Source organism: Tympanuchus pallidicinctus, unplaced genomic scaffold (assembly GCF_026119805.1).
Source record: "Tympanuchus pallidicinctus isolate F22 unplaced genomic scaffold, pur_lepc_1.0 scaffold1, whole genome shotgun sequence".
In the NCBI taxonomy this organism is placed as follows: domain Eukaryota; kingdom Metazoa; phylum Chordata; class Aves; order Galliformes; family Phasianidae; genus Tympanuchus; species Tympanuchus pallidicinctus.
Genome location: NW_026294618.1, coordinates 68,847,902 through 68,871,248, shown reverse-complemented (window position 1 = coordinate 68,871,248; position 23,347 = coordinate 68,847,902). Strand labels below are relative to the sequence as shown.

Sequence of the window (23,347 nt, the reverse complement as noted above, 5' to 3'; positions counted from 1 at the left end):
GAGTACGTATGTTAGTATTCATATTTAACCTATATGAAATTAATTCATTAACTAGATTTGTATTGGGAATGAGTAGATGCTATTAAACAAAATAAACATTGTGCATGATCTGAGTCTGTTTTGAACTAATAAAAACAATCCCATTACCAAGGAATACTATTTAATGCTAAATATTGTGCTATTCATTGTGTCTTAACATGTTGATCACAATATTTGGTACCATTTCTAGTGTATTTCAGCAACATAAAAAAATCTTCTGGCATTTAAAAATTTTCAGAGTATTTATTCATATTCTTAGATACTTACAGTGTAATAAAAAACTTTTTTTTTTTTTTTTTAAACCAATCTACAAAATACATTATATACTTGAAGTAGAACATGCACCATCCTGACCTGGTTCACATTCGATCTTTTTCAGTGAATTTGATGAACAGCCCATTCCTCAGAAGCCTGATCTTAACTCTGCTGTCAACAGCCTTATAACAGAAATAACAACTTTTGCATCTCCAAAATATTACAATGATGAAGTTTGCTTTTAAATCTTAGACTTGACAAGCATGAGGACTCCAAAGCATTTAAGATATAACAACGTCCAAATAACATTAAAAGTATTTATGTAGCTGACTGTATCAATGTCAGCTTTCCATCACTGAATTTCCTTATTTTTAACAAAGCCTTCTTTGTTAGCTGTATGGTTTCATCCCACTTGTTTTTCTCAGGGCTTGTGTATGTCACCAAGTTCTCAGCATACTGCAAGACTGACTTCAAAAACCTGTAAGAAATAAAAAGAGAAGTAAAGCTCATTAAAAGGACATTAAAGGAGAAAAGGACCTCAATGCCTGACTTGAAGTTGCTGCTTTCTCCAAACTTCCAAATTTCCCTCAGGATGACCAACACATAAAGTTCATTCATATTTGGAAAATAACCACTCCTTCATTCCAACAGCAAGAAGTAATGATTTTCAGAACTGCAATTAAATACTGACATAGAAAGAATGCAATGATATAATGTGTAATACAATTTTCCACATACTGTTTTCTTTCCTTTCTCAGTCAAATGTTTCACAATGCAACTTGTTGTTAACTGACATACAAGGAGTAAAATCACTTAAATATCAAATACAGCTTTTATGCATTAACATTTTTTGGGTGTGAGATCATTTTCTGTTTATGCTAAGGAGGAGTCTAATCAGTAAAAAATGTGAATAATTGGACCATACATTTTCAAAGTTATTTTAGTCCTTAGCTAACATTGTATGAGATAGAACTGATGAGTATAATTACAGAAAGAATGATAATGCACTAATTCTTAATGATAATGCTGTTTCTTTTCTCCTTTTTCTTTTTTTCACTTTTTTGTCTCCATAGGATGTATATTACAGATCAAATCTATTCAATTGGTTATGAAGAATGTACGAAACTTCCTATTTCTACATCACCTTATATACTTACTTTAGATACTGATGATAATCAGAAGGATTCTTCTTACAGACCAAGTGGACATTAACAAGTTCCAGAGTAATCAACACTAAGATGAGCTGTAACACCGGAGATAAAATCTTAATGCTAGAAGAGACAAAAGTAAAATAAATGAATTAAAATAAACCCAAAATAATGGGGTCATTAATTATAATACCTAAATCATACCTAAATTATAAACAATACAGTAAATTGTGAAATCTCAAAACAGGAAAAAAACCCAACAAATTTAACTAAGACTTCAGAGGAAAACTCACCAGCACCTCTTAACCCAAGATAATAAAATGGAGATCAACTGAGTTGCAAATATTCATTGTCCATTTAAGCTACGTTTTTTAAATAACGTGGTTTAATATTTTGAGGAAAATAATCAAGTAAAAAAATTATTTTCCAGTTTTTTTGAAGTAAATTCATAAATCCTTTAAAAACACTTGTGAATGGGAACAAAATTAATGTAATCCTAAAAAAATCTCTCCAAATCTATCTAAAAGATACTGATTCAGGTATAATGATAAAAAGCAGCAGAACTGGAGAAGGTTGAGTCCTGAAACCAGTTTTACATTCTGTACTCAGGTATAACTCAAATGTCATTTTTTATGCTTAAGCAAGAAAATTGAGAAATTAAAAACATAGTCTTAAGCAACACTTTCATTTTAAAGCTTAAGGAAAGTAGTGCAGTAATGATAAAACCATCCACTGAACTGTTCTCCAAATTGAGATTTTCTGCTATTTCACTGGGTTGACACTTAACTCTGAAATGATCCATGAAACACACGAACACTGTGTATTTAAAACTTGTATGACAAAACACTGAAAACTAGCAACAGCAGCATGCAACTTTCTCATAAACGCAGCCACAAAGTAGAGAGAAAACATCAGCTAACCTGTTCAACATTCGTAGATAGTTATGCCTCTGGCGAGAACGGAGAGTCTTTTCTGTCCACTGTTGGTATCTCAACTTAATGCTGGCAATAACTTGTTCAGACACTTGATGGCACTGTGTGCATATTTTACGGAGTACCACTAACACTTCCAGAACAGGTCTTGGAGAATAGAGTGTGCTAATGTGCCTAGCACAAAGTTCTAGCAACAGTCTTCAAAATAGAAAGTAACTGTTAGTTTCAACCTTTTGCCAGCTGGATTTAACATGAGATATATTTCATATCAGCTGTAGTTTGATATTTGTTTGATTGTAGCTAATGTTTTAAATTAAAAAAAAACTAAAAACTGATTACTCTGACAGAAGAAGTATGGATCTCTGTAGAAGCAGTGACAGTGTTTTCTATCACTTTACATAACATAATTTAAAACCTACTGGTGATGAATATGTTTCCCATTTCAAACTACAGAAATACAACCACAATAAACAAAAATGCTTAGCCAAAATGATACATCAAGCACACCAAATCAGAGCACTGTGGTTTAGGTCTCCCCCAATATTTCAATTCACAATGAATTAGCATCCACCAGAATAAAACCTGATCAGACAAATAGTATTAGTTAATAGCCACAGCAGCGTACGGTCTTCTGGGCAGAACAAGTAGCAGATTTAACATCTCTTAAAACACTGGCGGTGAGGCCAATGTTTTAATCAACTGCACACTGGATAATAAGTTGTTAAAGCAACAAAATACCTTTCTTCTGTCATTTTCTAATCTGCAAACACAATGCGTCACACAGCACTTCAAGCACTCTGCTCTTACAGAAGCGTTTCTTAATCTCCCTCATGCCAAAATTATCTGAGTCAGCAAAACATTGATGACTAAAAGTGATAAAAGCAGAAAAATCTTAAAACTATGTAACAATTTACTAATCAGGTTTCTTTTTAATAAATGAGAACAAATGCAGACTGATAGGCAGTACGTAGAAAGCATACAGCTCTTATAAACTGAGCAGTAGTAAACAGAAGGCATGCAATTTATATGAATAAAGCAATGTGTACCACCCTCTTTGCACTATCCTGCCCACATCTCTTACGTTTTATTAGGTGTTTCATTCCAACATGTCAATTGATTCACAAGTTTCTTAAGATTGCCACCAGAGTATCAAGTAAAAGATAAGTTGTTTTGATCATCCACACTCCACATCAATTATATCTGGAACCTCTAAAATGTACCTTTAAATGTACCTCTGAATGTACCTCTAAAATCTGACCACAAGTGTAACAAGGAATTTTCTACTTCAGAATTTTGCTACTGAAGTTGGAGAAATGAATAACTTTGGTTTGAGTGTTCTTGAGTGGTGATCTGCATGTACAAGCTGACAGCAGAAACCAAGAAAAGATCAAACTTACCTCTCTGTTGCAACAGTACTCATTGGGTCATCTGAATTATAGAAGTTACAGGGCGAATACTGCTGCTGCAACTGAGAGAGAATTTCAGCCACCTTTAAAACTAACATACTAGCTTCAGTATTTCCTTCCAACCTCAAAAAATAAAACAAAGAAGTACAATTTGAGATGACAACAGTATGCAGTACTTATTTCCTAGGTTGCACAGATCAAAATGCAGATATTTTGGACAGCAGTGTATCTGATATCCACTCTCACTTTCTGCTATTTTAGTTTTCCGTCCATCTTATGACTTTCTTTCTTCAATTAAAAACAGTCTTTTCTGTTCTGTCCTCTTAATCACTTTATTTTTTCACTTATTCATTAAAATCCTGAAGCATACTAGGTATATGCCTGACACATCGTATTTTCATCTCTTAGCTCTACATCAGCGCAATTTCTCCCAGAGATAAAAATAAAACTGACTTTTTCATTTTTAAATCACAAAAGAATGTTGTACTCTTCCATCTATCTAATATCTCATTTAAAATCTGCCATTGATTCAGCTACTACTTTCTTGTTCCAGAACAAGCAATTATTTTCTGTTTTATATCTAGTGACCCATCTTTTTGTTTTTGTTGTGATGGGCTCAACATCTAGCGTAATTTCTTAAGAGCTCCTTCAATATCTCTTCACAAATAGAACAGCTACTCAGTTTTGTGTTGGTTTCAAAGGGCTCCAACGTTCTCTTCCAGATAGCAGTGTTTGCAGTTTTTCCAGTATCTTTTGGCTACAGATGCATACAACACAGATTAATTTAAAAAGAAAATGAAGGAGTCTTCCCACAACCCCTTTGGTGTCCAAAATCTTACTAGTAAGGAATCTGATGAGACTTTTAATCTCAAACTCTGTTGTTTATATGTTTTTGAGAAGTATCTTTTCTAAAACAGCAAACACATACCCTTTAAGTGTTTGAATTTGTTCCTCAGTCACTGTTGGTAATTCATGCCACAAGTGAATGCTCTTCATACATTCTAGCACCTAAAAATCATGAATGTGTTATGAAAAAACTTTATGCAAAGTACAGCCTTAGACAAACAGGAGAACATACAGGACAATATATTTTATTTTTCTTAGTAGCAATTTTAGCAAAAAAAAAAAAAAAAACCACAAAAAAACAGACAGAAACACACGGTAAATTAGTTGTTTAGTAGTTATAATTTGTAAGCCAGCACAAATTATTAAAATTATTAAGGTTTATGTTAGGGCAAAAATCCTTCCATGCTAAAATATCACCGGAAGAAACCAATTTACTACTCTTTCTTCCCTTCCTTTGATATTAAAAAAAAAAAAAGCCTTTGTAAGATATAATTCAAAAGCTGTCCAAAATTGAGTATTGTTTACTGCAAACCCAAATCAATTCAGAACATCTTCAAGCAGTTCATGAACTAATTGGCTGAGAAATACTGTGGCACTAAAAAGCAACTTTTTCTACACCAAGAAAACTTTAAGTAATTGGCTTTCATATAACAAAAATGTTACTTGTGGTAGCCCAATCCAAGATTTATACAGTACTTAATCCTTGTCAGGGACAAGAAGATTAAGAAATCCATAAGGCAGCAACCGTTCTGGTAAAAATAAAGCTATACAGTGATTTGAGCAGGAACAGTACATGCTTTATGTCCAGCCATGTGCTTAGTTACTTCTCAAAGCCTGAAAATTCATTAGGGAAAAAAAAGAGTTCTGTAAAATTCTAACTTTTTAGGACTACCAAAGTTTGAAGACAGCAACTAAGACTATTTTTAAAGATTCACAATTTTAAGGACTAAAATGCTTTCAATTGCAAGGACTTACCTGTTTCTTAAGTCTGGAAATTGGATGAAATCGAGAGCGGTAGCAACTTGCACAGTTCATCAGTGGCTTTATGATCAGGTGTTCCTGATTACAAAATACAAGTTTCTTTAAACTGTCCCAATTTGAGCAGACCTAGACTTATGTTTATCTGTATTCAAGCCACCTACAGTACTGAAGTCAAAGACTTCCAAATTTCTGAGAGACTAATGCAGCAATCATCAGTTTAAAGCTTAATTTCTCTGACATTTTCCATGTACAAAAGCTGGCAGCAGCTGAGAGATAACTAATTATGTACTCTCTCAATGCAGCAGCATGAAAATCATCTTTAGAAACTGAAAGAGCTCTAACTAATAAATAGAAGATTTATCTCAAAGATTGCTTTACCAGATTGAAAGTAATGGCAAATATGAACAGGAAATTTGGGGGAGTAAATACAATAGTAGTTAACATTACAAAACATGTACTGCTAGACAGAAAGTGTACGCAGTAAGGAGAGTTAACAAATCACATCTCCATTTCTAAACTACTTCCATTACTTATAGCATGTCAGAGAGAAAGAGATTCTCAAACATTACATATCTCTCTAGGTAAGCTACGGTTGTTCTATATAAAATGGACTAACTACCTGAAGAAGGATTGATTAAGCAAACAGATCAAGATACAGTAAGAAAGGATAAACATTTGGAAAACTTTCTGCATTTATTTCACTGCAATCCTAGAAAACATGCTTGCACAGATTTTCACTTAGAGGAATATTTCATTTCAATGGAAAGCTGCTGTCAAGAAAGATGTAGTCATAAGACACTATAAATTGCATCTGTCATCCAACTGCTGACTCTTCTGAAAGCATAATATTGAACCCTACCTTAAAAGCAACCATGTCTTCATCCGAGAACCTGCAGAGTAATGTAATTGCAAACGCCACCAACTGATTGGCTATTTCTCTGGGAAATGCTTTTAGATTGATCTCTCCATGGCTTAAATGGTCTCTTATGCGTGGACCCTCCTGGTGGTTCAAGAAGTCCCAAAGAAATTCCTGTAGAGATATACACCAATAGAGGTAAGCATACAGAGTATCTTCTAAAAGGTAAAAATGCATTTGTATCCATAAGAAAAGGTCCCTTTAGGCATAGAAAACAACACAACTATGCTCATCAAAAAATAAAAGGGCAGTTAGTCCACTGTGTTAGCTTCTCAGGAAACCTGAAACTGACATACAAACTATTCCATGAACGGTAACAACAGATTTTCTCTGATTTTATGTTGCAAGTCCTCCACCACCTTGCTGCCTCTGACGCCCAGTGCAATGAACTTATATCTTTCTTACAGCCTCAAGAGACCTCTAAATTCAATACCTCTATTTTTCATGTTCACAGTCTTGGGTGGCAATATGTAGGGTGTGCTCTGGCAAGCTTGCAGCTATACTGTTGTATGATCTGCCTACCTAGTACAGGATATGCCCCAGAAGAAACTGAAAAACAGTTCAGCTTTTCTCATATGAGGCATCTGTTTTTCTTCTACTCTCTTCAGCTAATCTTCAGAAATTACCACAGACAACTCATAGACCTGAACATTTCAGACAGAAAGACATTTAGATTCTAACCAAATGTAACATGTCAGGTACTACTTTGTATCCTTCACAATGAAACAGCAACAAGTTTCTGATACTATGCTTCTGGAGACAGGCAACAAATGACAAAAAAATACACAATCATAAATACACTGCTAAATTTAGGAAAACAAAAGCCAAACAAACCAACCAACCAAAAAAAAACCAAAAAAAAAAAACCAAAAAAACAAACCCAAATAAATGAAAAACACAAAATAACAACAACAAAAAGAATGTTCAAAACACTTGCCATAGCAGGATCTTCAAGAACTGAAGGAAGCTGATTGATTTCTTCATTATCCAAATGCTTTGTTAGCATCTAGGAAAAGTCATTTGAAGAGAAAGCTTTTATTGAAAGTAAAAAAATCAAAGGAAAAACATTTAAGTAATGAGATTTTCTAATATTAAGTAATTATTTCAGAGCTGCTTCAGAGTCAAGGTGCCTATTTGTTACTGACAGACTAAGACAATTCAATAATAGCCGTAGAACTTCTGCTTGCAAGGTTTATTTGTATTTATTTTGAATAACTAAGTCTACCAGAAATAACTGTTTCTTTAAGATGAAGAAATATAAAATAAAAACATACAAATAAAATAAAAACACTTAAAAGAATTTGCCCAGAGAAGTTGTGGATGCCCTGTTCCTGGAGGTGCTCAAGGCCAGGTTGGATGGGGTCCTGGGCAGCCTGGTCTAGTATTACATATGGAGGTTGGTGGCCCTGCCTGCAAAAGGGAAGTTGGAACTTGATGATCCTCAAGGTCCCTTCCAACCTAAGCCATTCTATGATTCTGTGAAATTAAGTTCTGTTCATTATAACCTGCATGATTTTGTTATGTCCTGAAGGATTCCAAATTTAAGTATATTTACTGCCCATTCTTTTCTACTTGGAAAAATTTAGAAATAGTGCCTTATCCAACTCAATTAGTAAGTATGTTCTGATCTCTACTAATGAGAAACATGTAAAAGTTTAAATGCTGACACTGCTATGAATTTAAAAAATAAAATAAAATCAGAAATACCTCATCAAAAGTGGTGTAGAAAGCAGAAGACTGGAATAGAAAACATTATTTGATTATTAATAGAAAACAATTATGTAGACATGTGAGTGAATAAATATAAGTTCAGAATACATGAGATACCAGAGGTGCATGAATAGCAAATAAGCCCTTAAAAAATAAAAAAGAGTGTATTCAATTTTTTTACTTTTTTTTTTTTTTTTCTCCAAATAAATGGAATGTGATCAACTTTCCTCCCTCAAATACCATTCCAGAACATTAACCTTGAAGTACTTTTTCAGACCACTTTTACTGGCAGGCATCTTTTTTCCTTATTTTTTAGTTAAAAAGAAAAAAAATAATCATTAAAATACTACAAAAACGTAAATTACGCTCTACTAATTCTCAGATTTTGAGAGAGGAAAAGCTAAATTTAGACACTGTGCTACCACAATAACTACTCTGCAAATATTGCTAGCACTAACTGATTTTAGACAGAAATTTACCTCAGCTGTTAGCAATCTATTAGGACAGTTATTAGTTGTAGTGAAGAGCAATCTAAGTCCAGCTTCCAGCTGAGGAAGTAAGAGAATCACACAGTCAGCATACCTGAAAAAATAACAGAGAAACAATTTCTTCTTTCTCACTTATAAATACAATCCAAATGAAATCTGAGATCCAAGTCAAAGAACCCAGAGCAAAATTTCTTGTTAATGATAGCGTATGAAAACTAAATGACTTTATGCACCCTACAAAAGCTGACCACCTAATTCAAATCAGCTCAGGGATGACACTAACTTACAAAAACATGAATGGACAAGGAAGACGAAAAATACTTACTAAAACAAACAAACAAACAAACACCCCAAGCACTCTAATACATGAAGAGCTGTTCCCATTCGCTTTGTAAAGCACTTCTCCTCAGCTACATCTTCTGCAGATTCAACAAAAACTTCTGGAATCTACAAATGCTGCTGGCTAATTTTCTATAAATCATGAATGTCTTCAAATAAAAATGTAGAAGAAGATGAAAAATAGGAGGAAGAAAAATATCAATGATTACCTACTTTGCTTGAAAGCTGTTAAAGCAGCCATCCAAAATGGTAACATTGTTCTTAGCACAAAGTTAGACACTTGCAGTAGTTCTTCCGCTACACAAAGTGTTTCATGATTAAGATCTGCAAGTTAGCAAAATAGCATTGATAAATTACATACAATCTATGGTTTTCTAATTCTTAATATTTCATTGCAAAGATTACTTCAGCATAAGCTATTCAATTCATTTCCAATGCAACTGTAATGGTGACAGATTTAAGATCAGAAATTGAGTTTATAAGATTGCATTGACATTACTGTGTCCAAGCCTGGGGCCTCCCTCCAGTAGGGGAAGGATGTAGAGATGTTGGAAATTTTCAACTGTTGATATACAGAACTTTTCCTGAGGTAAGTATCAGGATACTGAAGATATGTAACCATACTCTCTTTCACCACAACCTTTGCTGCAAGATGCAAAGTACTCCTGACGGGACCCTTGCTGCTAGAATCCACTGATTCTAGAAAGAGTTAAAGATTTTTGAAAAAACAAACAAACAAACAAAAAAAAAACCAAAAACCAAAACTAGCTGACTATTAAAGGAAGTGAGTTCTCATCATCAAAACATTGAAACATATAGCTGAAGTCTTTCATAAGCTGCACTATTAACACATTTCAGCATGTTACATCTATTTTAGAATTCAGTATTTTTTGTTTTGTTAATCAGTACAACAGTCTATATATTAAAAAGTTGTCTACGGTGTCTACAAGCACAACTGATTCACCTAAAGACTTTATTATATATGTATCTTACCTAAAAGATTCAGTCATCTAACTGGAAAACACATTACTTTCAATAGCACTTCTAGACAATGAAACAATAAAGAACACAGTAATAAGTAATGACTAAAGGTTTAATACTTGCCTGGAAATGCATCAAGATCCTCTAATCTAATGAAGGTCACATAAGGTCGATGTACTAAAACATATTTAGTTTTCAGAAGATATGTCTGCAACAACTGACCCAATCCTGCAGTTAAAAAAAGCAGCATAGCACAATATCTAGGGAGAATATTAAAACATATTAGAAAAGCTAATACAACAAAATCTTTTACAAATAATCCACATTTCTAGGTTAGGGACAAAGGTTTCTTTTGCTCTTTCAAACAAGATTCAGTCCGTATTTCACCCATCCCTTTTGGGTAAAGGAGCTAAATGATTAATTGCGTTTTACAAGCATGACAAAACAATGTGGAGTTAGAAGAAAAAACAACAACAACAACAAAAAAAAAACCACCAGTGCATTCTCCTTGGCTGCTGCTGCTCCTCTTCCTTTCCTATTCTTCTGCCTTTTGTTTTGATTTATTCCTGACTGCCCAGACCTTAAATTTTTTCATTTTTCCTGACAGAAAAAAACACACTGTTTCTAAAGCTGATAGGTTTCATAATGGCTGAAGTACTCTATGGAAATCTAGTTCCAAAAGAAGTGGTAGCAGCAGCAGGACAAAATAGAGAAAACTGTAAGGATTCTGCCAAAAGCCTTAGAGAATGCTTTTTTTTTTTTTTTTAATTTTTGTAAGAGTTAGCAAGTTTTATTAATCAATTCTCAAGCACTGTTAGCCTGACTGGATGAGAAAATAAGATTTTTTTTTAACAACTTACTTTGCAGGAATTTCTTGTGGGGATGCAAACCCATGCCACAAAACATTACGAAGATTCAGACCATACGGTGATCCAATGAATATCCTGAGTACATCCATCTAATTAATAAACAAAGTGATTACTACATGAAGAAATTTATAATTTATTACTTTATGTCTTGCCCTGACAGGAAATTCAAGAAATTATTGAGAAACTATAATGTCTACTGTCAAGACAACTGGTCACAGCTTGTCATAGTAACTGCAACTCATTATTTGGAATTCCAAGTACTCTCTGAAAGGAAATCTTAACTTACTCATACATGCTATAGAATACAATACAAAAAGAACAAAACTGCTAAACATGTCAAACAGTTAAGACAGGGAAACAAATTAATTCAAGTTGAGCTTTTACTTATCATACTATAAATCCACAATAATTTAGTATGAATTAACATAAAAAAAAAAGAATCTGCATTCAAAGTTGTATTCCCAGTATTCCATTGGGAAAAAGGAAACTTTTTAATAGTAAGAATTTATCTACTCCACATGGAACTACAGCTCAAGGCATAATCCTCACAAAACTACTAGATTGGCTAACACTACACATCCAATACTTTGTCCTTAAAAAAAAATAAAATTGTATTTATAGAACAGTATAAAAGGGACCATCTCCTCTGCTTACACAAGAAGGTAAGTGTCTTCAGAATTTTTTATTATTATTTGCAAATGGCAATAGACAAACCAGTTTCCTCTATTCACATAAATTGCATTGTGGTCAATATTATAAAGTGTTTTACTACAGTGGTGATGAAAGGGAAATTATCTTACAAGTAACTGCCACTGCAAGACATATGCTCTCAAGTTGCGCAACTCAAAAAGAGGCAGACAACATTGTGGTTTGCTTACTCCCTTGCCAGATATGGGACGTTTTAAGTACGTGGTTTTTTCACATAGAAAAGCAATTTTAAAAAAATTATGGGCTACCCTTTAAAATTATTTCAATTTACAGAATCACAGAATCACCAAGGTTGGAAAAGATCTTCAAGATCATCCAGTCCAACCATCCACCTATCACCAATAGCTCTCACTATACCATGTCCCTCAGCACAACATCCAAACGTTCCTTGAACACCTCCAGGGTCAGTGACTCCACCACCTCCCTGGGCAGCTCATTCCAGTGCATACAATTATAATATTCACTATTCACATGTATGTAATGGAAGTCTTCCCAACGTACTACAGAATTTGAAACTTTTCCTTAGCACAGGCAAAGACTAAAACTGGAAGCCAGGCAAAAAAAAAAAAATAATAATAATAATAATAAAAAAATCAGCTCAATATTTGTTATTTATTTCAGAACTGTGCACTTACTACAACTTGTCCAAAAACAACTGCAAGCTGCTCAGAAGCAAGCAAATCTCTTAGAAGGAAGGGGCAATCTTTACCAATCAGTAAATGTACCTATTGAAAAAAAAATAAGTAGAAGTGATTATAACATAAATAATTCAATATATTTCTTTGTATTTCAAGCATAGACCTTGACTAATTTCACCCAATAAGTGTTTTCATTGTTGTAAAATCACTAATCAAACATAACCCACCAACTTTCTTTCAATTCTAAAGTTTCACTACAAATTAAAATCTATGGCCTGCATCAGAGAAGAGTGTATATCCTATTTGATGTTCCCATGGTTATGATATTCACAGTACCTACAGGCACATTCTTCTCTCTCCACTGCTCCAAGAAAAAAAAAAAAAAATTAAAATTGAAAAAAGTAAGAAAGCAAGCACAACACCATGCAATTAAAGGAATTTTTAATTACTTCAAAAATTCATCATCCCTTCAGACTTGGAAAAAACTGTATTTCTAGATGTGAACCTTTTGTCTTCTACCCTTTCCTCATAGAGACTCAACAACCATTTACTCTATCTCATCTATGGGCAACATACTCTCACAAGAAAGCAAGACGGGGAGAGGTAGGAAGGAGGTGATTTCCCCAAGAACAAAAAAACAATAGGTGTTCCCTTCTCCCTAGCCTGCGTGCCAACCTTAGCAGTGGTGGCACCTTTGTGATTATGGAGTGAAAAACGGAATCGATCCAGTTGAAAAATAACAATGAGAGTGTGAAAAAAAGGAGAAAAGGAACTGAGACCAGTTAATCAATCCAGCTTCCTACTAGGTCTTCAAACATTTGTGCTCACATAACACACAATGCTATCACTGAAGGTGTGGCCAGGCTACCACACACCATCACACTACAGGATAATCTCCCTTTTGTGCAACTAAATCTAAGAACTTATGCTCATCTTATAAAACCAAACCTGCAATTGAATCTTCATAGTGGCACTTACATCACCCAAAGCTCTCTCCAAGCATGATGTTAGTTTCATTAACCCAAGAGCAACTTCTGTAGATTGGGCATATTGTAGAACATCAAACACTTCAAGAAATAACTGTGTGATTTGGGAAGGGGGGTTGGAGAGAAGAAGAGTGTTGAATTACATATTCAGAAGAAGAAATCAAAATCAAACAAAAAATATGATCTAAATATTCATATGTGATAGTCACTATGCAAATACAGAAATAAAACCACGCCAAGGTGATCAAACTGTGTATGATTGAAGGGTTACTGTCCACACCTCCTGTATTTTCAATCAAAACTTATTTAGTACAACACATCTAAAAAAAACTATCCGTGACTTTGCATAATAATATTTGATATTAAGCACAGACCACTAGGTCTTACAGAAAAAGAAGATACTACTATCTTTGGTTAGAACAAACCCTATATGTATATATAAATATATATATCTTATTACTGAGTCAGGAAAATTAGAAGTGACTATATAAGAGAAGGACAATTAGAAACACATTTTGGATTGTTGATCCCTTTTGTGTGTACTTCCAACAAGAGGTCATGTGCCAAAATACAACTGTCAACAGATATTTCCATACCTCTGTGTAGTTTGTCCACTGGAACCATAATGCATACTGAACTACAAATTTGTCCTTGGTCAGAGATTTGAAGTGCAAATTAACAGATTCACATACAGGTCCAAGCGATCGTATGCTTTTGATATAATCCACACTTTGGTCTTGAATTGAAAAATGAGATGTGGTTAGAACCAAACTTTCTGAAGGTTCTATATTTTAGAAGTCATAACAAGTAAAGCCTCCAACAGTCTGTATATACATTTAGCTCAAACATTTTTATCTCTGTTAGTTCAGCACAAGCAGTAAACTACAATTTACTGTCCAAAAGAACAGACAAATGAACTACAGAAAAGTGCGTTGTAAAACCAGATTCAAATGCCTTCTCCAAAACAAAACTTAATATAAGAAAACACAGAATTGAAGTTCTATTTATGTCCTAATATAACACATCTAATTATGCTCAATTTTTATTGAAAGTGGAAGAATCCACTAGTAAAAGAGCGCAGCAATTCCACGTAACCAAGCTGGAAGCTACTGCAGGCTTTGAGGTCTTAATCAAGCAGCACCACTTACACCCTTTAAAGAATGCAGATTGATGTGGTACCCTACAGAGTGGTATAACTGCTTTTCTTGGGTGGCAATCTTCTCCTGACTCATGGAAAAATATTGCCCAGGGCAGAAATATCTACCATTTTCACCATTTCAGCAAATTAGCAAAAGCTTGCAGTTTGGCAAATGAACAATCAGTTCATCAGAATAGAAACATTTTGTTCTGCTCAAAAAAGCATAATTATAAACTGTTCTACATACAGAAGGGAGAACAAATAATACTTCTGTACAAGTGAAAGATGAAGAAAAGGAAACAAAAACAACAGTAGCCCTACTGATGACTCCCAGGTATTTTAAATTTACTGCAAAAGGCATACAAAGAACATAGAAGAAAACAAGTATGAGCCATGAGAGTGGCAAACTCCTTACGTACAAGCAAAAGGAGATGGGAAACAAGAATGGGGAAACAAAAATTGAACTATCTATGTAGCATAGATTACATGGATCTTAGGAGTCATCTATAACCAAATACTAGAAATGGATAAAACATTTAAAGCTCCCTGTAAATAGTAAATGTACATATTTCAGCAGAAAAGCTAACGTTATACCAAAATAAAATATTACAACTAAGTTCTGAGTACTGTGAACTGTAATGAGATTCTACATCAGCTGTAAACATCTTTTCATCGTATCAGAATAATACCAACCTGATTCAAGATAACGTATGTGCTCTGTAATAGATTGCCAACATACTTCTCCATTTTCAGACACAATATTATTAATATCATAGACGTCTTTTTTTTCAAAGCCAAGTTTGCAAATCACATAATGCACAGGTGGAGAAAGACAAGTTGTGACTGAGTCTGATGATGCCATCTGAAAAAGGAAGGACAGAATCGCTTTTATTTGAATAATTTCAGTTTGGTATTGTATGGGAACTGCTGAATCGTGGCCTGAACCTGTGACTGATCACCTGAGGTGAGCAATGACTCAGCCGAGGAGCACAGGAGGAGCACTGCCGGAAGGTGGAGCCTGGCTTCATCTCCCCTAGACCCATTTAAGAGCTGACTACCAGTGGAGAAGGATCTCTTCTGGAGATCCACTCCTTGCAAGTTTCATAAGTGAGCCCAGAATACAGGTACCCATCTTATCTTTTCTGCTTTGGTGTAATAACTGTGTAGCAAGCTCTCTGGTACATCTCATAACTATAACATCTACACATTCATTGATTGTATATTTCAGATGCATTCTACCTACCAAACTAATCACAAGGAAGAAATTCTTTAGTCAGAGAGTTGTGAGGCACTGGTACAGGCTGCCCAGAGGCTGTGCATGCCCCATCCCTGGAGGTGTTTAAGGTCAGGTTGGATGGGATTGTGGGCAGCCTTAGCTGGCTGGGGGCAGCACTGCCCATGGCAGTGGGCTGGAACTGAGTGGGTGCTGGTGTCCCTCTGACTCAAACTATTTTGTATATAAGGGGTGCTCTGAAACAGTACCTCCTATTTCGTTGGCTCATAACGTCAAAAGTGGATGTTGGTGGTATGGCAGTCTAGGCTGAACCTTCCCACCAATATTCTGCTATGTTTTGTTGCTGCATGACAGAAGGCAGCAGGGGAGTAGTCTGACCAAATAGCATCTGACATGGAAGTGCATATGAAGAAAGGGAGTGGAACTGAATTCCTCTATGTAAAAAAAAATAATAATAATAAAAAATAAAAAAATAAAAAAAATTGCACTCACTGACATTCATCAATGCTTGCTGTTCATTTATAGAGACCAAACAGTGGATATTGGGGCAGTGGGTGGTGCGTTTCAGCAGTAGTGACTGCAACAAGAAAGCCAAGCCACATCCTGGACAGCCATGCACATCTGTCACACCACAAAATGAAACATCTCAATCAGCTCATCCATGCTAACTGGCTACTGGCAGTGACTATATTGAAAAATTGTGCTTTGAAGCTGCAAATGTGTTCTATCAAGCAATGTTACTGCACCCTTTGTCTCTGCTGTAGCTTTCCTAACATAAATAAGAAACAAATAGGAGGGATTACTTTCCGAGCAATCTATGCAGACAGACTGAAGATCACGGCCTGCATGTGAGCTCTGCACATCCCCTGCTGCAATCAGGTGCCATCTGCTGTACCCAGCCTGCTATTAACCTAAGATGGCCGCGAAACATCGCTCGACATAAGCTTAATTGGGTCCTTCGCTCCGGATTTCACCGCCAGAGCACCACGCGAACCGCAGCAAACTCCGCTGCGCAGAGCACAAGCGACGAGGCCTCGGGGAACCCCGCAGCGCCCGAGAGCGGAGCGCTAGCACACCCGCACCGCGGCGGCCGTCACGGCCATTACCTCCGCTGCTGCCGGGCCCTCCCGCTCAACGTCACGGCGCGCTGCCGGAGCGCAGCGTCACGCCGGCCGCACGCGAGCGTGGCCGCTGCTCCCGGCGTTGGGAGCAGGGCGGAGGTGCACCCTCCGGCCGACCCCTCCCTGGGGAAAGCGGCGTTGCCAGCCGGCAACCATGGAGGATTCCTCCAACGTGTCGAAGTTGTCCGCCACCGCCCACAGGCTAGGAAGGCGGCGAACGAGCGTGTGGGACAGAAACACCGTGAGCGGCCGGGCCGGGAGGACGGGTGTGAGGGAGGCGTGGCGGTCATCGCGGCCGCGCCCCGAGAGGGGCGGTGATGGCCGCCGGCAGTTCTGTGTGTGAGGGACGAGCGCGCCCAGTGCTTGGAGAAATACTCCGTTTGTGTAACTTTAAAGCAACTCTTGTTAAAGCTGCCCTAACAACAAGCAGTATTTCGTTCAGATGAGCCGGCAGTGTGTGCCCCTGTGACCCAGAAGGCCAATGGGATCCTGGGGTGCATCATAAAGAGAGTGGCTGGCAGGTCAAGGGAGGTGATTCTCCCCCTCTGCTCTGCCCTGGTGAGGACACGTGGAGTACTGCGTGCAGTTCTGGGCTCCCCGGTTCAAGAAAGACAGGGAGCTGCTGCAGAGAGTCCAGCAGAGGGTCACAAGGATGATAAGGGGTCTGGAGCATCTCCCTTATGAGGAAAAGCTGAGTAATCAGGGTCTGTGCAGCCTGGGGAAAAGAAGACTAAGGGGATTTTATCAATGTTTATAAAAATCTGAAGAGCAAGAGCCATGCGGTTGGGGCCGAACTCTTTTTGGTGGTGCCCAGCAACAGAACAAGCAACCTGGGCATGCACTAAAACAGGAAGTTCCATATGAATATGAGAAAAAAATTTACTTTGAGGGTGACAGAGCACTGGAACAGACTAGAGGTTGTGGAATCTCTTCTAGAGATATTCAACACCCGCCTGGATGCTTTCCTGTGCAACTACTGTCCAGAACCTGCTTTAGCACGGGGTTGAAATAGACAATCTCCAGAGGTGCCTTCCATCCCCTATAACTCAGTGTAATCCTCTATAATTTTGTGAAATGCCAAAATCTTTGTTTTCTAATCATACTGATACTCATATGTCCAAAATTAAGCTTCTCCTGGAGTCCAGGAATACAAAACAGGCTTTAGTACAGGCTTTAGTAGTTTCAATGCAAAATCAGTTTGTGTGGCTCTGATAGATTCTTTCAATGAAGGCATAGATACTGCACAGAAATGTAATCACAACACAACATTGTGCTACATTTTGGAACCCCATGCTAATGCACATGAAGAAGCAAATGGTAAAATTCAGTGTTTGTATTGTGAAATACAGTAGTCGGTTTACTTGTTAGCCCTTTGGATGTCTTAGTTACTGAATTAATGAAGTTAACACCTGTGGAGAAACTGTTAGATCACATCTTGAACTGGTGATGGAGCACCTGGTGAAGGGGTGTGGTTGGCCTAGGGAGCATAGGAAATTGACCAGAAAAGGTGGATCCATGGTGGAGATATGAGATACCCTTGGCTCATGTAAGAGCCAGACACTGGAAGGAGGGCATCTTTTGGACCTAGGCTGCTTCTTGTGAGGGAGTGCTGCTGTAGCCAGAAAGCTCCTTCACCTGTTGGGTGAGTTCTTTCTGTAAATAACTGTTGGCTTACCTATGAATGCCTTACCTAGTATTGCCAAGAACCTGTCAAAAACAATTTCAATTCTTCATGAGCAGAACAGCACTGTATAGAGATGATGTTGATGATATTGCCTCATTGGTAAATGGTTTCTTGCAGGTAAGGAAACGTCTGTGGAAGTTTCTGTTATTACTGCTAGCTGTTAAACTTTAGGTAATAGCACTATTTGAAGTCATACACTGTAGACATGTTTTCTTTTATCTACAATTGTAGAGGCTGAAGATTTTTGTGAATCGTGTTCAAATGTGTTATCAATGAATTGCTTTTTAGATTGTGACTGCTTTCACAGGTTCAGTTCCTTTGAAATGGTTTGGGATGCTCATGAACTGGCTCAGATAGCAATTTCTTAATATATATATATTAATATATATATATATTTGTGTGTGAATATATATATTGTATGTGTGGTGTATGCGTATGTATATATTATATATATATATAAATTCTCTTTTAAGAAGACCTGTAATGAGCAGGTAAAGGCTAACTCTTCAGAGTTTTGAGTTTCAGATTAGGAGAGTCCACAACCTGAGTGGAACTTGTCTACTTACATCTTAGTGCAGTATCAGAACTATTTAGAGCTCAAATTGTTGATATTAATCTTTTTTTTTCTAGAAATATTAAATACTTTCCTGGATATTTTCCTGTTCAGCATACTGTAGGGAACCTGCTTTGTCAGGGGAGTTGGATGTTGTGACCCCCCTCCGAGATCCCTTTTAACACCTACGATTCTGTGATGTGGTAACAACACTTGCAGGCAGTTTGCATAAGGGCTGCCAGCAACCTAAATAGCTTTTAGCAGAATTAATCTAATGTTAAGGAAACAGGAGATATAGGCGTAGGTAATGTCTTTCATGTTAACATGGCTAATGTTTAAGTGACATCATAGAAACTATTTTGCTTCCCTTATTTTCAGACTCCTCTGGCTGAAATACTTGTGAGCCTCTGAGTAATGTATCTTCTCAAGAAATTTGTACTAGATTTTTGCGTTACCCATGTTTGTTCTATTTGTTCTGTTCCTTTTAGTGTAAGCCCTTCACTAGGGTTTTATACCCTCTTCGTGCTCTCTCCTTAAAGGTAGCTGGTAACTTTCTCTGGTTTAAATTCTCTCTGTAGTCAGGAAGTAGAGCAAGGGACTGAGGAACTGGGGATACTGGGAAGTGGATACAAGGTAGCTGGTGTGGATGACTGCTGACTGTGGCTTTTGTTGCAATCTCACTGGTTCTGTGCGCTTTTGTCATCTTACTGTTCAATGGTTGTGGTTTAAGCCAACCATGGAGACAGCAGGTGGTGACGCCAGTTTGTATCATTAGACCTGCAGCTTGTATTTGCGGAAGGTCAAATTTTGTTTTTGTATTGAAGAGAATTATGTTACAGAATCTGGGTGGGGAGAAGATCTGGATCTTCACAGTTCTGAGGACTCACAAAAAGAATTGCTATCCCGCTTTTAAGTTCCAATCAAAATGACAAAGCTTGCACATTGAAGTACATTTTAAATTAGCAGATGAAGACGTTAACTCATAAAACATTTGCTTAATAGGACAAGTAAAATTTCCTAGTAAACAAACCAAATGTGTATTTTAGGTTTTGTGTACAATGTTTGAATGAGAATCTTGAAAGTCTTGAGCAGGGATTTGTGGAATTTTCCTCTAAACCCAAAGTGGATTTTGGGTACTAGTATGGCACATTTTTTTGTTTTGTTTTGTTTTTTTTTTAAGCTGAGGTTAAGTACAAACTTAATTTTAGTTTGTGTAAAAGAAATGAAAATTGAGCAGAAGGAAAGTACTATTCTACTTTTCAGTGAAGGTAGTGGTCTCAAAACAGCCTTAAAAAAAGCTATGAGTCTTCCGTGACACACTCCTAGACTGTTTTGTTGTTGTTGTTCCCTCTTATGTACTCCCACAAGGTATTTTCTAGAAGCCATTAAACACTAGATCATTGATATGTAATGCAGTTTTTTCTTATTTTGCACAGATGAAAGGAAAGACGAAGCTATCAAATTATGAAGGCTTAGCCCCTATGAAAGAAGAGTGTTTCAGTGCAAAAATAAAATATCTTAATACGTACAGACTGGAACCATATAATAAATTTCAGGATCGGTTAGTAAGAGACAAAGCTCAAGCAATATTAACGGTATAGTATTTTTTTATGAAATTTTTTTTTTTTTTTTTTTTTTTTTTCCCCAGTAGTAGTTTGTGACTATATAAGCAGAACATTGGAAGTTGCTTAAATAAATGCATAGGTCTTAGCAGACATTGTTTTGGCGCACATGTAGTATGAATGTGCTCTGTTCTGCAAGGTGCAGAAGGCTTTCTGCAAGGTAGTCACAAAGCATATGCTGTTAACATGGAGCTGAAGCTCTTTGCACTCCTTCCCACTTCTTAACTGGAGTGAGCTACAGCGCAGTTCAAAGTAGCCTGATCTCCAAAACATCCAGATAACCATCTTGTGGAACTATGCTTCAATTATTTCTAGTACTATCACATGAATTGCGTAAAATATTTGGTGTCCTCAACAGTCTGACCACTGTGTACAAAAGATAAGCAGGAAAAAGTGGGAGCAGTTTGTTAAAATGTAGCTGTTAGTGATACTTTGAAAAGCTACAACCAACTCCTGTAATTCTGAAGACCTGCCTTCAGCTGGTATTTGCAGCGCTCTCTTCCAGTGAGGTGTCCCCGAATTTTGGAGATAAATAATACATCCCTGTTCACTGAATGGAGATAAGTTGGACATATTTAATTCTTTAATTCTTTACTTTCAAAAAATAGACAAAACATTTTTTGAGTGAAAGTAGTGCAGCATTTCCTGTTTGTGAGCATCATTTCTACTTTACGGTTTGTTTTACTAGTTTCTTTTAAAGAAAATGCCTGTAAAAATTTCTTGCAAAGGACTCCCAGGAGGAGAACTAAGATCTTTCAACATTGTTTTTGATAGAATAAACTTCAACAAGCCAAATATGATGCAGATTCTAGTCCATCCTTGTGTGCTTCACTCTCAGAAGAAATATTAAAGGCTACAAAGGAAATGGGCTTTGACCGTTATAAGTACGTGGTAACAGTGCTAATTGTGGAAAAGGCAGGTCAAGCAATAAATGTGAGCAAACAAATTATTTATAATATCTTTTGAGAATTGAAAACAACCTTTAGAACTGTGTGTTATCTCCTTGGTGTTATTCTATATTCAACAAAGTAATGAGAAGTGGGCTTGCAGCATTCAGGTTCCATACTTGTATATGGGGTTGTATTTCTTTAAACTTAATTTCTTTTCTTCTTCTTTTACTGAGGTCAGTAACAGTGGTAAAGCAGCCCATGCATCTCTGTCAACCAGATGTTTCCACTCTGCCCTATGCCAGTATAACTGTGTGAAGGCAGTGAATATTTCTTTTTTCCAGCGAACGTTGATTTCCAGTTGGGTCACTGTATGCAAATGTGAAATGCAGTGCAGTTGCTGTAGCATGGGGTGATGTGGAAAGGAATAGGTGCCAACAAAAGGAAGGGAAGCTGTTTTAACTGCAGCTGCTGCCAAATGGATGCTGGCGGGACCACAACTTGACAAGAGTGATCTGAACTTAGTACATCCAAAGCAAAAGCATTTCAGATTGCAATTTTCATGTGTAAATTTGCAGTGCTGTAAGCTTACTTTGGCATTCTGTGCTCTTTTTGGTCTCTTCCTGAATGCTGAAGAGCACTTGTAGTTATGAGTGTTGAGCATCACCTCTTAATACCTTGTGTCTTTCTAAGGTGAAATCATGCCTTGTTCCTAATGTACATTCTGAAACAATATTTGAAAGGATGCTGTCTTTGATCTGTGAAAGGCCTTTCTCTACCCACGTTCCCAGTGCTGTGTCACAGTATGCTGCTTCTAAATCTGTGCTGTGTGGGTGTGAAGCTGTAGGATGTGACGGTTTACTCAAATGCTCCAAACTTTTTTTTTTTTTCCCATGAAGAATATGCTTATTTCAGTAATCAATTTTCACAGTTTAGATTTGAAATGAATTCTACAAAAAAAAAAAAAAAAAAAAAAAAAAAAAAAAAAAAAAAAAAAAAAAAAAAGGCAAGAGCTCAGAATAGCTGCAAGTATACTTGAGTAAGCTGCTGCTAGAGGTGGAGGGGAGCAGCTACTTCTTAGCTCAGTTTGTTGCCAGCACTGGTGTCTCTTGGCTTTATGGTCCAGTATGCTAAAGTGCTGTCAAGTGAACATGACAGAGAACTGAGGTTTTGGTGTAGACATGTTTGGGTCTGTTGTGGTGGGGTGTTTAATGTGAAGGAAGAATATGCATTTTAGTATCAAATAGCACTTGTTTGTTTTCGCTATCATTGTGCAGTTCTATTTGTAGCTCTCATAATGCAATTATATCAGCACTTGTGAGATGCTTTGTGTTCTTCTAAAATATAAAAATAGTGTTATGAGTAACTTCAATCATAGCTTTGTCTTTTCTTTCCTTTAGGTCGCCAGTAGATGGGTCTGGGATGCTCAAAGAGACACCTGGATTTCGGCTAAATACGAAACTGAAACATTTATTGCACTGGCTTTGATAACAGCTTGTTATTACGAGTGACACTCCCAAGATGACGCACCTGCTTCTGTGCAGCACAGTACTTGGTATATTTGAAAATTTTCGGAACATCCACTTACCAACAGCATCAGTCCAAAGTCTAGCACAAAAATAACAAACCTGATGTGATAGTTGAGAAAATTTTGACCACTTTGCTTTGTAAAAATAACTTCTGAAATGTGTAAGGTTGAGTACATATGGGCTTCGTCTGTTGTAGCACTCTGCTGTGAAAGTCGGAGCAACTGGTGGAAAGTTGAACTTCAGTAAATTCTGAATGCTGCTTGTCTGTTGTGTGCATTGAGTTGTTAATGAATACTTAGAATAAATTGTAGGTGATGGTTCTCTTGAGTGTGTGCTT

General features: G+C 36.7%; 2 protein-coding genes and 1 long non-coding RNA gene across 8 annotated transcripts in view; 1 reads left to right on the top strand and 2 right to left on the bottom strand.

Annotated features, from left to right (window-relative positions):
• Nucleotides 1-262: 262 nt before the first annotated feature.
• On the bottom strand, nt 263-16,838 carry ERMARD (ER membrane associated RNA degradation). Its single transcript, XM_052695473.1, has 18 exons — nt 16,721-16,838; nt 15,074-15,242; nt 13,839-13,978; nt 13,235-13,336; nt 12,254-12,343; nt 10,902-10,999; nt 10,165-10,301; nt 9,270-9,384; nt 8,713-8,815; nt 8,231-8,260; nt 7,461-7,529; nt 6,467-6,637; nt 5,602-5,685; nt 4,709-4,788; nt 3,772-3,903; nt 2,363-2,572; nt 1,452-1,565; nt 263-772 (listed from the first exon to the last, which is right to left on the bottom strand). The coding sequence occupies exons 2-18, from the start codon at nt 15,240-15,242 to the stop codon at nt 613-615; spliced, it is 2,004 nt and encodes a 667-aa protein (XP_052551433.1). The 5' UTR covers nt 16,721-16,838; the 3' UTR covers nt 263-612.
• Nucleotides 16,839-16,877: 39 nt separating this feature from the next.
• On the top strand, nt 16,878-23,330 carry DYNLT2 (dynein light chain Tctex-type 2). 6 transcript variants are annotated; one of them, XM_052695446.1, is made up of 5 exons: nt 16,878-16,976; nt 18,537-18,590; nt 20,409-20,567; nt 21,369-21,527; nt 22,882-23,330. In XM_052695446.1, exons 3-5 carry the CDS (start codon nt 20,409-20,411, stop codon nt 22,990-22,992), a joined length of 429 nt encoding a protein of 142 aa, XP_052551406.1. In that variant the 5' UTR covers nt 16,878-16,976; nt 18,537-18,590; the 3' UTR covers nt 22,993-23,330. The 6 variants fall into 6 exon arrangements, with proteins under 6 accessions (XP_052551406.1, XP_052551398.1, XP_052551373.1 ...); XM_052695438.1 differs by having other exon boundaries at nt 18,537-20,567; XM_052695413.1 differs by lacking the exon at nt 18,537-18,590 and having other exon boundaries at nt 16,888-16,976.
• Nucleotides 22,430-23,347, bottom strand: part of LOC128086655 (uncharacterized) — a 631,060-nt gene continuing 630,142 nt past the window's right edge. The window contains exon 2 of the long non-coding RNA XR_008209467.1: nt 22,430-22,494. This is a non-coding gene — a long non-coding RNA (uncharacterized LOC128086655). The remainder of the gene's footprint in view (nt 22,495-23,347) is intronic.

What these genes read in the sequence shown, in the direction of transcription:
- ERMARD (XM_052695473.1), bottom strand. Translation starts at nt 15,242, where the DNA reads ATGGCATCATCAGACTCAGTCACAACTTGTCTTTCTCCACCTGTGCAT. An exon ending in GGATCTTGATGCATTTCCAG is followed by an intron (nt 9,385 to 10,164) that starts GCAAGTATTAAA and finishes GCTAACTTGCAG; the next exon opens with ATCTTAATCATGAAACACTT. An exon ending in GATTATCATCAGTATCTAAA is followed by an intron (nt 773 to 1,451) that starts GTAAGTATATAA and finishes TATTTCTTACAG; the next exon opens with GTTTTTGAAGTCAGTCTTGC.
- DYNLT2 (XM_052695403.1), top strand. Translation starts at nt 18,417, where the DNA reads ATGCCTTACCTAGTATTGCCAAGAACCTGTCAAAAACAATTTCAATTC. An exon ending in TGGTAAATGGTTTCTTGCAG is followed by an intron (nt 18,537 to 20,408) that starts GTAAGGAAACGT and finishes TATTTTGCACAG; the next exon opens with ATGAAAGGAAAGACGAAGCT. An exon ending in AGGCAGGTCAAGCAATAAAT is followed by an intron (nt 21,528 to 22,881) that starts GTGAGCAAACAA and finishes TCTTTCCTTTAG; the next exon opens with GTCGCCAGTAGATGGGTCTG.